The sequence below is a fragment of the Pan paniscus genome, chromosome 19 (genome assembly GCF_029289425.2).
Source record: "Pan paniscus chromosome 19, NHGRI_mPanPan1-v2.0_pri, whole genome shotgun sequence".
Classification (NCBI taxonomy): Eukaryota; Metazoa; Chordata; class Mammalia; order Primates; family Hominidae; genus Pan; species Pan paniscus.
The window spans coordinates 54,803,403-54,818,962 of NC_073268.2; the positions used below are offsets into that span (position 1 = coordinate 54,803,403).

At 40.7% G+C, this 15,560-nt stretch overlaps 1 protein-coding gene across 4 annotated transcripts in view; it reads right to left on the reverse strand.

The window, feature by feature from the left end:
- The window catches only part of ULK2 (unc-51 like autophagy activating kinase 2), a 99,367-nt gene that overhangs the window by 42,057 nt on the left and 41,750 nt on the right, over positions 1-15,560 (reverse strand). For all 4 annotated transcript variants that reach the window (XM_055101213.2, XM_034942253.3, XM_034942252.3 and 1 more), the window contains exons 11-13: positions 12,113-12,160; positions 11,074-11,162; positions 3,819-3,990 (exon numbers count right to left, since the gene is read on the reverse strand). In XM_055101213.2, coding sequence (XP_054957188.1) covers positions 3,819-3,990; positions 11,074-11,162; positions 12,113-12,160 — 309 coding nt within the window. The remainder of the gene's footprint in view (positions 1-3,818; positions 3,991-11,073; positions 11,163-12,112; positions 12,161-15,560) is intronic.

The following is a 15,560-nucleotide window of genomic DNA, read 5'->3' on the forward strand; positions in this document are numbered from 1 at the left end:
CCATCTCCCACTATAGCAAAAAACTGTAAATTCATACTTGGGACAGAGTAAAACAGAGGGTCTCTGAACTGCAGAACAACAGGAAAAATTAAAAGCAAGGGTACTACACTGATAAAAAGATTAGTGGAAAAGAGTTATTAAACGAAATTTTACACTGACTATTGAGAACTCCATACTTCTTCCCCCATTTTGCTACTCCAGATAATATCAGGTTTATACTCTTTAGGCAAAAGATTGGATGAGTCTTTTGGGGGATCTGAGTAGCCCTCCAAAAGGGAAATAGTCCCAAGAATTGCCCCCGCCATATCATTCATCAAAGAGGCTTGCTTGCTGTCAATGAGACACTCCCACATACAGAGCTCTCAAACAACTTTCAAATTCTCCATCATCAAGAAGCATACAATATACCGCATGTTGAAATAAGAACAATACTCAGAGAAAAAGAACTTCTGAAAATTTAAAATATGAGAGCATAAAAGAAAAACTCACTAAAAGGGTAAGAAGAAACATTAATAAATTAGAGCAATAAGACAAAAAGATGGAAAATCTGACCAAAAAAAGATAAAAATCAGCAGGGCACTCAGGTACTTGTTATGTTATATATTACTTTTAAACTGTATAACTGTTTTAAATATCTTGTATGTATGATACATTTCACAATAGCACATTTTTAATCATTAAAAAGAAGGGCATGATCAACTGTAACAAATGTGGATATATCAGGACAATGAGGACTGAGAACTGACCCCTAGGATTTGGCAGCACAAAGATCTTGACAGGAGCAGTTTTGAAACATTTACACCAGCACACACAAGAAAAAAGATAACTAGAAGAAAGCAAAAGATGTGAATGCTCTTTATATAGAAAAGTATAAAAATGTATCAAAACACATTAAAGAAACCTAAATAAGTGGAGAAATACACATTCATAATTAGGTGACTTAATATTGTAAAGAACCTGCCTGTCCTTGAATAGGTCATACTATACAGTCAATGCAATTCCCATCAAAATCCCAAAATGGTTTTCATAAACTTATCGAGCTGAAATTAAACTATATGTGGGGGGAAAGGGCCAAGAATAGCCAGAGTGATTCTGAAGAATACTGAAATGCTCTCTGCCTCTCCTTCCCTCCCTGACCACACATACATACTGACACAAATTTAAAAATTCTTATAATATAGACAAAAAAAGAAACCCCATCTTGTATTTCAAGCTGACATGACAAACGTGACACTGCATATCAGTGGAGAAAAGACAAATATTTAATAAATAGGACATGTGACTGATCTCTACCTTGCTCCATCTACAAAAATGAGTTACAGGTAAAATTAAATGTGGAAAAAAAATCTTTAGAAGAAAATATAGAACACCATTATAACACTAGGGCAGCATGACAGAGAATATTAGTACAAGTTGTTTGTACCAATATATTATAAAGTTGTAGTTAGAAGTTTTTAGTTAGAAGAAATTCTGGGACATGTACACAAGAATGTCTGTTATTATATACATATATATATGTATATAATTTTTTTTTTTTGGAGACAGGGTCTTGCTCTGTTGCCCAGGCTGGAGTGCAGTGGCACAATCATGGCTCACTGCAGCCTCAAACTCCCAAGCTGAGACTACAGGCATGCACCACCATACCCAGCTACTTTTTCTATTTTTGGTAAAGGTGGGGTCTTGCCATGATGCCCTGGCTGGTCTTGAACTTGGGGGTTCATGCGATCCTCCCACTTCAGCCCCCAGAGAAGCTCTGACTACAGGTGTGCACCACCACGCCTGGCTAACTTTTTAGTTTCTGTAGAGAAAGAATCTCACTATGTTGCCCAGACTGGTTCCAAATTTCTGGGTACAAGCAATCCTTCCTCCTCAGCCTCCCAAACTACTGGGATTACAGGTTGTGAACCACAATGCCTGGCTCATTACATTTTGGACAGTGAAAAGGTAGAAGTAACCCAACTATAAATCAGTAGGGAAATGGATAAACTGTGTTTTAGTTATATTATACAATTCAGGTATTGGAATGAATTTTGAATTTTAGAACATTCACATTATACTGAGCATTCCAAATGCAAAAATCTAAAATCTGAAATGCTTCAGTAAGCATTTCCATTGGGCATCATGCTGGCACTCTAAAAGTTTCAGATTTGGGGGCATTTCAGATTTTCTAATTTGGCAGGCTCAACCTGTAACTATAAAAACACAAAAACCCTATGTTAAGTATGGATACAACTGTATGCAGAAATATGAAATCTACAGGAAGAATATACCCCTAGCAAGAGCAGAAAGAGAAAAGGCACTTTAGCTGTACTTACAGCATTTTTTTTGTTTTTTTGTTTGTTTTTTGAGACAGAGTCACTCTCTGTCACCCAGGCTGGAGTACAATGGCACGATCTCAGCTCACTGCAACCTCCCCCTCCCAGGGACCCCAGTGCTCCTGGAGGGGGTTCAAGTGATTCTCCAGCCTCAGCCTCCCGAGTAGCTGGGATTACAGGTGCGCGCCACCATACCTGGCTAATTTTTGTATTTTTAGTAGAGACGGGGTTTCACCATGTTGGTCAGGCTGGTCTCAAACTCCTGACCTCATGATCTGCCCGCCTCGGCCTCCCAAAGTGGTGGGATTACAGGCGTAAGCCACTGTGCCAAGCAACTTAGGGCATTATATATATTTTAAAAACACATCTAAGACAAATATGGCAAAATATTGACCTATATAAAAGTAACGCAGCCTAGTGGGTACCTTGAGTATCTGCTCTATTATTTTGTTTAAAATGTTTCATGATTTTAAAAGTTTTAATTACTTTTGGTAAATAAATAAAACCACTTGACTAGTTAATGGGTGCAGCACACCAACATGGCACATGTATACATTTGTAACAAACCTGCACGTTGTGTACATGTACCCTAAAACTTAAAATATAATAACAAAATTTTAAAAAAAGAAAAAAGAAAAAAAAGAAAACCACTGTACTAGATTACTTTTAAAGGTAACTCTCAGTTCTCATAATGCTGGTTATAAACTGCCATGGCACTGCTGCTGTGGTCCATGTTTTCCCTTCCACACCCAGCTAATACTTAATTACATTCAGTTTAGGGATTATGGTCTTCAAAACTAGCACAGTGCCTAGAATGAGCATCTACTAAATAAGCACTAGACGAACAACTAAAAAGACCTGATACAAACTGCTGCACATAATCAGCACTTGATATTATTCAATTATTAAAGTAATCAAATCTCTAGCTTTTCTGATACTATTCCTTCATGATCAAACCATGGTTCCTTCTTTTTAATAGTTTTACCTAATCTCTCTTTTTTGTAGGTTTTCTGGTACCCTTCACTATTCCAAAGTACACTGGCTCTATTTAGTCACTTGGCTTCTAGTTCCTTTATGAAAATTCTTCCCATATATTTATGAAGTTCATTCCTTAACTTACATAAGTATTTTCTGAAGGACGTTCAGATTGTTTATAACACTCTTTTGACTCAGGTTTTTTCCCCAAATGAGTTGTTCCTTTCTTTCCTTAGTTTCACTCATTCTGCTGGTTTCTCTATTTCTTTCTGTTTGGATACAAACAGAATTTGAGATCATTTCCTATAAAGTTTTTATGTACCTTCAGAATCCAAAATTATTGTTTACTAGAAGATGATTGAGCAAATTTTAAAAAGGTAGGAATATAATTCTGAGAATTCAAACAACTAAATAAAATGCTCATTTGAAAAGGTGCCCTACACAAGAAAGTGTAATATATGGGTTAAAAAAAGATGCTAGTTTAGTAGATTAAGAAATACAATGTGTACAAGTAGAAAAGATTCTCACATGAGTGGTCTGACGAGATGTTGTGTGGCACCAAAACAAAGTCATCCGTGTCACAAGAAGAGTTCTTGCTACTAGTACTGGCAGAATCTTTGGAAACTTGTAGATAGTTGGGAGGACCCAATGGTGAGGAAGATAAGTTTTCTTCCTGAATATTCTGCATATCTGGAAGGGACTAAAATTAACAACATAAAATTAAAACTGGTCTAATAATCAAATGCAAGTCAGAATAGTGACTAGACTAAGGAATTTTTTTTCCCCCCACAAAAGTGGGCATGAAGTCCAATTCCATCTAAGGTTTCAAAAAAATTTCTCTGGAAAAGCTTTCCTTTAGAAAACCTTTCTTTTAAAAGTGTTTGCATAAAGACTTCTAAAATGTTTTCCAAAAATGATACTTAAAAATATATCGTACCACTTATCCGCATGTACTTGCCTCCCTCTCCTGAAGTTTTTGAGAAAGTAAATTTTTATCATCACAACATCCCCGGTTCTAGCTCATGGCCTAACAAAGCAGATACTTAATAACTCTCCACTTAATGACTAAACACAAAATGTCCAGAGACTTTAAATTAACGACATCTTACACACACACGTTTGAAATATATAATGAAGAAAAATTACAAGCAGGAAACCAAGAGACCACATTATGTAAAAAAATAGACAAATCAGGAAGGGTGCCTGCACTTAAGACCAGAAATGTATTTATAGATTTGGAAAACCTTACAGGTATCCTTGTGTTCCTCTTGTTTTTGTTTTATCAGGGGTAGTAGTTGATTTGTTAGTAAGAGATAGGATAGGAAGGAAAGAAAAGCATGTAAATATATTTAAACAAATACTTAAGAGCTAACTAGCTATGGCATTTTTTTCCCTCTGTAGATAACCATGTTTAACTTTCTCACATCTCAAATCCCTAAAACCCTCTCAAATTATCATCTCTTCTTCATTTCTTTTCTTTTTTCTTTTTTTTTTTTTTTTTTTTGAGATGGAGTCTCACTGTGTCACCCAGGCTGGAGTATAGTGGCATGATCTTGGCTCACTGCAACCTCTGCCACCCAGGTTCAAGCGATTCTCCTGCCTCAGCCTCTCGAGTAGCTGGGATTACAGGCGTCTGCCACCATGCCTGGCTAATTTTTGTAGTTTTAGTAGAGACGGGGTTTCACCATCTTGGCCAGGCTGGCCTTGAACTCCTGACCTCATGATCCACCCGCCTCAGCCTCCCAAAGTGCTGGGATTACAGGCGTGAGCCTATAAACAACATATCTTGAAATTATCATCTTCACTGACTCAAATTTGTCACATCCTATATATCCCTTAATTCAACATAACCCACTCTGTCTTCAACCCTTGAATAAAAATGCCTTTACTAAGATTATCAATAATTTCTATTGTCAAGTCCAGCAAGTATTTCCCATACTCCTTAAGGTACATAAACTTTCTGCTCCATCTGTACTGTGGACCATTCTTCTCAACACTCTGCCCCTTCATTCAGTGACCCTGCAATCTCTTGTTTTTCCTACTTCTTGGGGACTCCTTCTGAGTCTCTTTTGTGAGTACATACTTCTCATTTGCCCCTCAAAAAGGAGAAGGAGAAGAGTATAGAGTTCCCCATGACCCACCCTGGGCTCTTCACGCTTCACTTGTTGTACTTACCCGAGTGACCATGCTCACTGTCCCTCCTACCTTTAACTACCACTCACAGAATGATGGTTCCTACTTTTTGATCTTCAGCCAAAATTCTCTCTGATGAGCTCTAGATCCCTTTGTTCACTTGCCTATACAACACATTCATGCCTGTACGTTAACTCATCACCTTTATATTCCAAAGCACTGCTCCCCAAGTTCCCTCAGAGTGACCTTGCCAGCCGGCCATTGTCACCAGCAAGGTCTCACTCTTCCTCAGGTCCCAAGTTCAAGCAATCTTCAAGATCTGTGCGCTCTTTGCCTTTCTCTTACCTGGCTCTTCTCCTTTCTTACTGCCGCCTTAGTTCAGGCTTCGTTCTCAAAACAGTAATGACGACAACAACAATGATGATAAAATAAAAGGTGCAAGGGTCTCAAGGTGTCCTCTCTCCTCTAATGGAGACCTCTGTATTTCCTCTCTCACTCCAACCTAGTCCTCCACCCTGCTTTTGGGAGAATCTAGCTAAAAAACACAGTGGATCATATCACTCACTCTAAAATCATTCCAATGGCTCACTGCAACTTTTTTTTTTTTTGAGATGGAGTCTCGCTCTATCACCAGGCTGGAGTGCAGTGGCGTGATCTCGGCTCACTGCAACCTCCGCCTCCCGGGTTCAAGCGATTCTCCTGCTGCAGCCTCCCAAGTAGCTGGAACTACAGGCGTGCCCCACCACGCCCAGCTAATTTTTGTATTTTTAGTAGAAAAAGGGTTTCACCATGTTGGCCAGGATGGTCTCAGTCTCTTGACCTCGTGATCCACCCGCCCAGGCCTCCCAAAGTGCTGGGATTACAGGCGTGAGCCAAGGTGTCCGGCCTAGCTCACTACAACTTTTAAGAATGCAGCTGAAATTCCTTTGCTTGACCTCCAAATACTGTCAGGCCTCTGTCTACCTCTCTAGCTTTCTTTTCCCTTCACCCATCACCAATGCTCTCTACATCCACCAAACTGAACTACTGAGTGCAGCCTTGTTCTTTCTGCAATGATGGAAAAGGCCTATATTTGAGCTATCCACTATGGGAGCTACCAGCTAGCTAAGGCTACTAAGCACTTGAAATGTGGCTGGTGTGAATAAGAAAGTGAATTTTAAAATTCACTTAATTTTAACAAATTTAAATGTAAATGGCCATGGAGAGCTAGAGAGTTCCTTCAGTGGCTCATGCTTCTATGACTTCATGTACGGAAATTCTTCTGCTTACAATATCATTCTTTCACTAATTCTTGCAATCTTTCTTCAAAACTCAGCTCAAACAATCCCCTCTTTTTAGCAGCCTTCCTAAATCCTTAGTCTAATTTTGATGTTCCCCAATCACATTCCCATAGGCAATGAAGATACATAGACATATGCTTCTGGCAATGATTGAGTTACCTACCTCTTCTCCATACAATTAAATTAAAACCTCCTTAATGTCAGGGACCTGGTCATCTCATTCATTAGTATAAACCAGAACATTACACAAAGTAGGTATTCGATAAATATTATAAAACGAATAAATAGGCCAGGCGAGGAGGCTCACACCTATAATCCTAGCACTTTGGGAGGCCAAGGCAGGTGGATAACCTGAGATCAGGAGTTCGAGACCAGCCTGGCCAACATGGCGAAACCCCATCTCTACTAAAAATACAAAAATTACCCAGAAGTGGTGGCACACGCCTGTAATCCCAGCTACTCGGGAGGCTGAGGCAGGAGAATCACTTGAACGCGGGAGGCGGAGGTTGCAGTGAGCCGAGATCGTGCCACTGCACTCCAGCCTAGGTGACAGAGTGAGACTCTGTCTCAAAAAAATAACTAAATAAATAAATATTCAAGATTTACCATCTAAATAGCATTTAATCTCTAGTCAGTATCATAATTAAAAGAGTGATTTGGAGTTTCTTTATTGTTTATAATTTTTTGTTTTGGGGGGGCCTAGAATTTTTCTGGAATAAAATAGCAGCTAGATATTTACATGAGAATGTAAAAACGACAACGTTATATCACATGCCTGTGTATCTCAAGCCTCTGTATGAGTCTACACCAGTCCTAGAAAGAAGGGGAAGCACGTATGAAATCATCTTATTTTTGGCAGATGATGTTAAATGTAAGGTCTATCAAACCATACCATTTTCTAATCCCACTAACTGGAAACTATATACAAATGTTCGTACTTTCCTTTTTTCCCCTGCTTTCCACTTTATTTCCATTTTTTTTAAAGGCTTCCTAAAATGATGTTTATTGGTTGGTTGGTTGGTTGGTTTTTGAGACAGGGTCTCTCTGTATCCAGGGTGAAGTGCAGTGGAGCAATCATAGCTCACTGTAACCTCGAAGTCAGGGGCTCAAGCACCCAGCTAATTTTTAATTTTTTTGTAGAGACGGGATTTCACCATGTTGCCCAAGTTGGTCTCAAACTCCTGGGCTCAAGCAATCCTCCCACCTTGGCCTTCCAAAGTGCTGGGATTACAGGCATGAGCAAGCACACCCAGCTGACCTTATCTTTTTTTTTTTTTTTTTTTGAGACAAAGTCACAAAGTCTTGCTCTGCAGTGGCACAATCTCAGCTCACTGCAATCTCCACCTCCTGGGTTCAAGCGATTCTCCCACCTCAGCCTCCCAAGTAGCTGGGATTACAGGTGCACGCCACCACACCTGGCTAATTTTTGTATTTTTAGTAGAGACAGGTTTTCACCATGTTGGCCAGGCAGGTCTCAAACTCCTGATCTCAAGCGATCCACCCACCTTGGCCTCCCAAGGTGCTGGATTACAGGTGTGAGCCACTGAGCCTGGCCCAACCTTACTTTTTAAAGAACTCTAATGAATAAGACATAAAAAGGATATGTTTATGCCAGTGACTTATTTCTTTTTTTTTTTTTTTTTTTTTTTTGAGATAGAGTCTCGCTCTGTTACCCAGGCTGGAGTGCAGTGGCATGATCTTGGCTCACTGCAGCCTCTGCCTCCTGGGTTCAAGTGATTCTACTGCCTCAGCCTCCTGAGTATCTGGGATTACAGGTGCACCCCGCCAGGCCCAGCTAATTTTTGTTATTTGAAAAAACACCAAGACAGGGTTTTGGCATGTTGGCCAAGCTGGTCTCAAACTCCTGACCTCAAGTGGTCCACCCGCCTCAGACTTCCAAAGTGCTGGGATTATAGGTATGAACCACCACACCCGGCCATTTTACTGTTTTTTTGTTTGGTTTGTTTTTTTTTTATTGAGATGGAGTCTCGCTCTGTTGCTCAGGCTGGAGTGCAGTTGCGCGATCTTGGCTCACTGCAACCTCCGCCTCCCGGGTTCAAGTGATTCTCCTGCCTCAGCCTCCTGAGTAGGTGGGACTACAGGCACGTGCCACCATGCCCAGCTAATTTTTTGTATTTTCAGTAGAGATGGGGTTTCACCGTGTTAGCCAGGATGGTCTTGATCTCCCGGTCTCATGATCTGGCCACCTCAGCCTCCCAAAGTGTTAGGATTACAGGCATGAGTCACCACACCCAGCTGGATTTTTTTTTTTTTTAATAGAGGCAGGTTCTTACTATGTTGCCCAGTGTGGCCTTGAACTCCTGGGATCAAGCAATCCTCCCATTTCAGCCTCCCTTACAGCTGAGTCTACAGTCATGCCCAGGCACGCCTGGCTATTTTTTTTTTTTTTTTTTTTTTTTAGTAGAGATGGGTGGTCTTGATATGTTGCCCACGCTGGTCTTGAACTCCTGGAATCAAACAATATTCCTGCCTCAGAAAAAATAGGTTTGTCCACCAGAGTTTTTAACATCTAAAAAGACTTTCTCTTTCTCCTGCCTCTCTTCACTCCTCCAGTTAGTTCTACATTCAGCTACTCCTTGGCAGCCCTAGCCTGGCTCCTATTTTGTCCTCCTCTTTCAACCAACAAAAACCCCAAAATGCTCTCTCCAGTCAAAGAAAATTTCCAGTTCAACATCCTCCCTGCTGGCCTCTCTCATCCCTCAGTCACACTATCACCCCACAGGCTCCTTTATGTTTGCTCTCCCAAAATTAGATTCTTCCCTGTTGTTCTTTTCTCTAGCACAAGCTTTGCTTTTCATATTACATTGTGTCAAATATATGGTTCATAATAATAGCCACAATTTATTGAGACTTTGCCATGGCTAGGCACTTCCCACATCTTACTACCAGGACCCTGCAAGCAAAGGTTAAACAAGCCTATGGTCCAGATGAGGACACCATGGCCCACCTCTCTAACTGACCGGCCCAAAGTCACTGAGTGGGCAAGCAGCAGGGCTAGGATTGGTGCCAGCATGTCTGGCTCTTAATTTTTTTAGTTCACCAGAACATAACATAAGTCTTATTAACATAATCTGCTTTATCTATTTGGTATGAATTTGCGGGGCTGTGTAAGAAAGGTTTGCTGCCAGTTTTGAGACTTGTCTGTTTGCAACAGGCTACATCTGCATCTGCTTTACCTAACAGTTGCCACCTCTTGCGTTATATACTATGTGTCAGACCCTGCATGCAATAAGTGCTTACACTCACTTATCCCTGAAGAACCCTACGAGGTAGGTAAATTACACTCACTTGACATACAAAAAAAAGGTGTCCTAGTTAATATGACAGGTAAGGTACATGGAGGCTGCAAGCCCCATCCACTTACACCTCTGAGTTGTCTCACTTTTATGGCTCCCCTACCTTTCTGCCAGCGGCATTCAAGAAACTGATGTCTGGGGCGGGGTGCCATGGCTCACACTTTGGGAGGCCAAGGCGGGCAGATCACTTGAGTTCAGGAGTTTCAGACCAGCCTGGCCAACATAGTGAAACCCCGTCTCTACAAAAGATACAAAAAATTAGCTGGGTGTGGTGGTGTGCGCCTACAGTCCCAGCTACTTGGGAGGCTGAGGCTGGGAGAATCGCTTAAACCCAGGAGGCGGAGGTTGCAGTGAGCCAAGATGGAGCCACTAAACTCCAGCCTGGGCGACAGAGCGAGACTCCATCTCAAAAAAACAAAAAACAAAAAACAAAAGCCTAAGAGGAGAGTGGAGTAGGAAGAAGTGACTAGAGTGACCAGAAGGCCTCAGGATTAGGAAGAAGTACTGAGATGGGAGGGAACACAGCCATGAAGAAAATGGCTTGGGAGCTTCAGGGAAAGGAAGAGGTTTGAGTAGAAGCCACCTTAAAGCGCCAGAAATCATGATTAAGAGAATCTAAGTCAGTGAAATCTGGCTCAGAGGTGACTCCTCCCTCAGTAGAAATTCCACATACAAAAAAAATCCAAGCTCATGTCTACGGCATTCAGATCAAATAAATATTTATTGCCTATCCACCTGTAATGGGTACTCTGTTTGCAAGTATCATCACCAAAACACCATAGGGTATAAAAAGGTGATAGTGCTATACTCACTGTTCAGAGGCAAATGGCCCAGAGAGGTGACATTTCTTTCTGGAGCTTACACAGTAACATACGGACAGAGGCCCGAATGCAGGTCCATTTGACCCAACTATCATGTTCTTTCTCCCAAACCTCAGCTGCATTAGTAAACATTACACATAAAAAGAATATCCACAGTGTATGTGCATGCTCCATTTGAGAACAGATGTAATAGCACTAACTCTGAAATTATTTTTAATAAACTATAACTTACTGGTGGAGAAGCAAAACGACAAGATGGAGAGCTGCCACAGGAGCTTCCAGAGACAGAACCAGAATACATGGGCACTGGAACTGGGCAAGCTAGGGGAAGAAACACAAATGAACTACATCATTTTGTAGTGCAGTCACATGACCTGTATAACAGAAACACTTGCCAAAACTACTACACATTTGTGTTCCCCCAAAATCTGCATTTACCTATTTATTACCACATCTGCTGATGAAACTAAAAATGCAGCAATTACTAAAACTATTTCAACTTCGTTTCAGAAGGAAAAATAGAACAGTTATTAAATAAACACAATCGTAGGTATCTAAGAAAATCAGGCTGGGCGCAGAGGCTCACTCCTATAATCCCAACACTTTGGGAGGCTGAGGCAGGAGGATCACTTGAGGTCAGGAGTTTGAGACCAGCTTGACCAACATGGTGAAACCTCATCTCTACTAAAAATACAAAAATTAGCCAGGTGTGGTAGTGCCTGCCTGTAATCCCAGCTACTCCAGAGGCTGAGGCAGGAGAATCACTTGAAACCAGGAAGCAGAGGTTGTACCACTGCACTCCAGCCTGAGTGACAGAGCAAGACTCCGTTTAAAAAAAAAAAGTGGCTGGGTGTGGTGGCTCACACCTGTAATTCCAGCACTTTGGGGGGCTGAGGCGGGTGGATCACCTGAGGTCCGGAGTTCGAGACCAGCCTGACCAACATGGAGAAACCCCATCTCTACTAAAAATACAAAATTAGCCGGGCATGGTGGCGCATGCCTGTAATCCCAGCTACTCCAGAGGCTGAGGCAGGAGAATGGCTTGAACCCGGGAGGTGGAGGTTGCTGTGAGCCGAGATCACGCCACTGCACTCCAGCCTGGGCAACAAGAACGAAACTCCATCTCAAAAAAATAAATAAATAAATAAATAAATAAATTCAATGAAATTTTAGGAGTCACAATAAAAGATGAATTTTGTAGTAAAAATCATCAATTTTTCCTAAAGCTTGCATTCATTCTTTAAGTGAAAATACAAAAAATGGATACTCACATTTTTTTACTGGACCTTGCTCAAGAAAAGGATGGCTAAAAAATGCTTCTGTAACAAGAAATGAGAATGCAACCTTTAAAGAGACATTGACTAAACTATCAACCAGGTTATTTTTTCTCAACGTATTCAATATAATGACTTTGAGATCAGAATTTAACTTCTTTATATAGGCTCCATTTCCTTTAAATGTAAAAGCATATTTTTTATAAATCCTCTATAAAATAATTATTTTTATAATCATACAAAATAATGAATCAATAACAAATTTTAAATAATTATGAATTCTCAAAACATTTATCACCAGCACAACATACTCTGATGCTACTTACACAGACATGTTCTCTAACGTATGCCACCCTCCAGTGGACAGCCCCACAGGAGAACTGTGATCACCAGGCCCTTGTTAAGCACCCATGTGAACTACAGCTGTTAATTGTCCTAAGAGGAAATTGATGCAGCTGATTTATACAACAAACTATCCTTCGCCCCTACAAGTATTCCTGATGCTGGTTTCACATTAAAAAGAGAAAAAACTGGCCGGGTGTGGTGGCTCACGCCCGTAAGCCCAGCACTTTGGGAGGCCGAGGCAGGCAGATCACCTAAGGTCAGGAGATGGAGACCATCCTGGCTAACACGGTGAAACCCTGTCTCTACTAAAAATACAAAAAATTAGCTGGGCATGGCGGCCGGCGCCTGTAGTCCCAGCTACTCGGAAGGCTGAGGCAGGAGAATGGCGTGAACCCGGGAGGCGGAGCTTGCAGTGAGCCGAGATCGCGCCACTGCACTCCAGCCTGGGTGACAGAGCGAGACTCCGTCTCAAAAAAAAAAAAGAAACTACAAAAACAATACATTCAATAATTTTAAAACCATTCTCCATAATAGTTGTTTCACTATTGACCATAATTCTCATGGTTCAGAGCAACTCTCAGCTTAACTTCTCCCTAATAGGTATAAATATTTCCAACTACATGAACTTAATTTTAGTCCAACTTTACAAAACATTAAGACAATAGGTATTCAGACCATTTCATCTTTTCCCCGACATGGAAACAATTACAGCTATCCTCTACTGAGTATTCAACATTCACTAAGACAATGAACTGGGTGCTTCACAAACCTTATCTGAGGAAGTATGTCCTCCTATGATGGGTAATAAAATTAAAAGCACACAAAGGCCATGTTTCTTGTCCAATGTCAAAGAGTTAGTAAGGTGAGGGACTAGAATTCAAATTCCAGTCCATCTTATTTAAATACCAATGTGGGTTTCCATATTATACTATACATTAGCAAACCAAAATCCTGGAGTATATTTCCACAAATCTCTGTTAGTATTACAACTATTACTACAGGAAAAGTCAAACACTTTTTTCCCTAAAAACTACAAGATCAGGGTTAATTTGCTAAGTATTTTCATTAAACATGTCTTAATGATTTCTCTGGTCTGACATTTTCAAGCAGCTGTTTCTACCTAAGATAAGAATTAGGTTGGACCGGGCGTGGCAGCTCATGCCTATAATCCCAGCACTTTGGGAGGCAGAGGTAGGTAGATCACCTGAGGTCGGGAATTTGAGACCAGCCTGACCAACATGGAGAAACCCCGTCTCTACTAAAAATACAAAATTAACAGGCATGGTGGCACATGCCTGTAATCCCAGCTACTCAGGAGGCTGAGGCAGGGGAATTGCTTGAACCCGGGAGGTGGAGGTTGTGGTGAGCTGAGAACCTGCCATTGCGCTCCAGCCTAGGCACCAAGGGCGAAACTCTGTCTCAAAAAAAAAAAAAAAGCAACTTTCAAAAACTTTAAGATAAACTGATGAGACCCACACAGAGTTACAGAATCAAACTTTCAAAAGACAGAGAGAATCTTGGAAGCAAGAGAGAAGCAACTTGTAATATACAGGGATCCTTAATAAGAATATCAGCCAATTTCCCATCAAAAATCTTGAGGCCAGAAGGCAGTGGGATATTATCTAAAGTGCTGAAAGAAAAAAAAGTTAACTGAGAATTCTACATTCCACAAAACTGTCCTTCAAAACTCAGGAAGAAATTAAGATATCCCCAGAAAAACAAAAGCTGAGGGAATTCATTACCACAAGACCTCCCCTATAAGAAATGCTAAAGAGAGTACTTCAGGTTGAAATGAAAAGAGCTAGACAGTAAAAAGCCACATGAAGACATGAAGATCTCCGGAAAAGATAAATACACTGGCAATTTAAAATCCAATAGTACTGTAATTTTGGTTTGTAACTTCACTTTTTCACTTTCTACAGAGTTTAAAAGACAAACGCATTAAAATTATCATAAAGATATAATTTGTGATATCAACATAAAGGGGGGATAAAGCAATACAGAAGTAGAGTTTTTGTGTGCAACAAAAGTTAATATGAATTCAGTAACTTTAGATGTTATATGTAATCCACAGGTAACCACAAGGAAAAATATACACAGAAGGAAATGAGAAAGGAATCAAAACACATTACCATAAAAATCAAACAACACTAAAGAGAGCAGTAATGGGAGAAATGTGGGACAAAAAAGCTGTAAGACATAAAAATAGTGAAATGGTGAAAATCTTTCCTCATCAGTAATTACTTTAAATGTAAATAGATCTCCTTAGGCAGAGACTGGCAAAGTAGATTAAAAGGAAATAATCCAACTATAATCTGTAAACAGAACAGAGACTCCCTTTAGGCCATGTGAGGTGGCTCACGCCTCTAATCCCAGGCAGATCTCTTAAGCTCAGGAATTCAAGACCAGCCTGGGCAACATGGTGAAACCAAAAATACAAAAAAATTAGCTAGGCATGGTGCTGCACATCTGTGGTCCCAGTTGAAGTGAGAGGATCGCCTGAACTCGGGACACAGAGGTTGCAGTGAGCTGAGATTGTGCCACTGCACTCCAGCCTGGGTGAAAGTTTAAGACTCCATCTCAAAAAGAAAAGAAAAAAGAAAAAGAGACTCGCTTTAAATCTAAAGACACAAATATTTGAAAGCAAAATAATGGAAAAAGCTATTCCCAGGCAAATACTAAGCAAAAGAGAAGGGCAAAGTTGACTATCAGACAAAATAGAATTTGAATCGAAAACTGTTATAAAAGACAAAAAGTACATTAAATAAGGCCAAGTACACTGGCTTAAGCCTGTAATCCTAGCACTTGGGAGGCCCGAGGTGGGTGGATCGTTTGAGCTCAAGAGTTCTAGATCAGCCTGGAAAAAATGGTGAAACCCTGTCTCCACAAAAAATACAAAAATTAGCCAGGTGTGGTAGCTTTGCACCTGTAGTCCCAGCTACTTGAGGGGCAGAGGTGAGAGGATCACTTGAGCCCAGGAGGCAGAGGTTTCAGTGAGCCAAGACTGCACCACCGCACTCCAGACTAGGTGACAGGATGAGACCCTGTCAAGGAAAAAAAAAAGGGGGGGGCTGGGCACGGTAGCTCACGCCTGTAATCC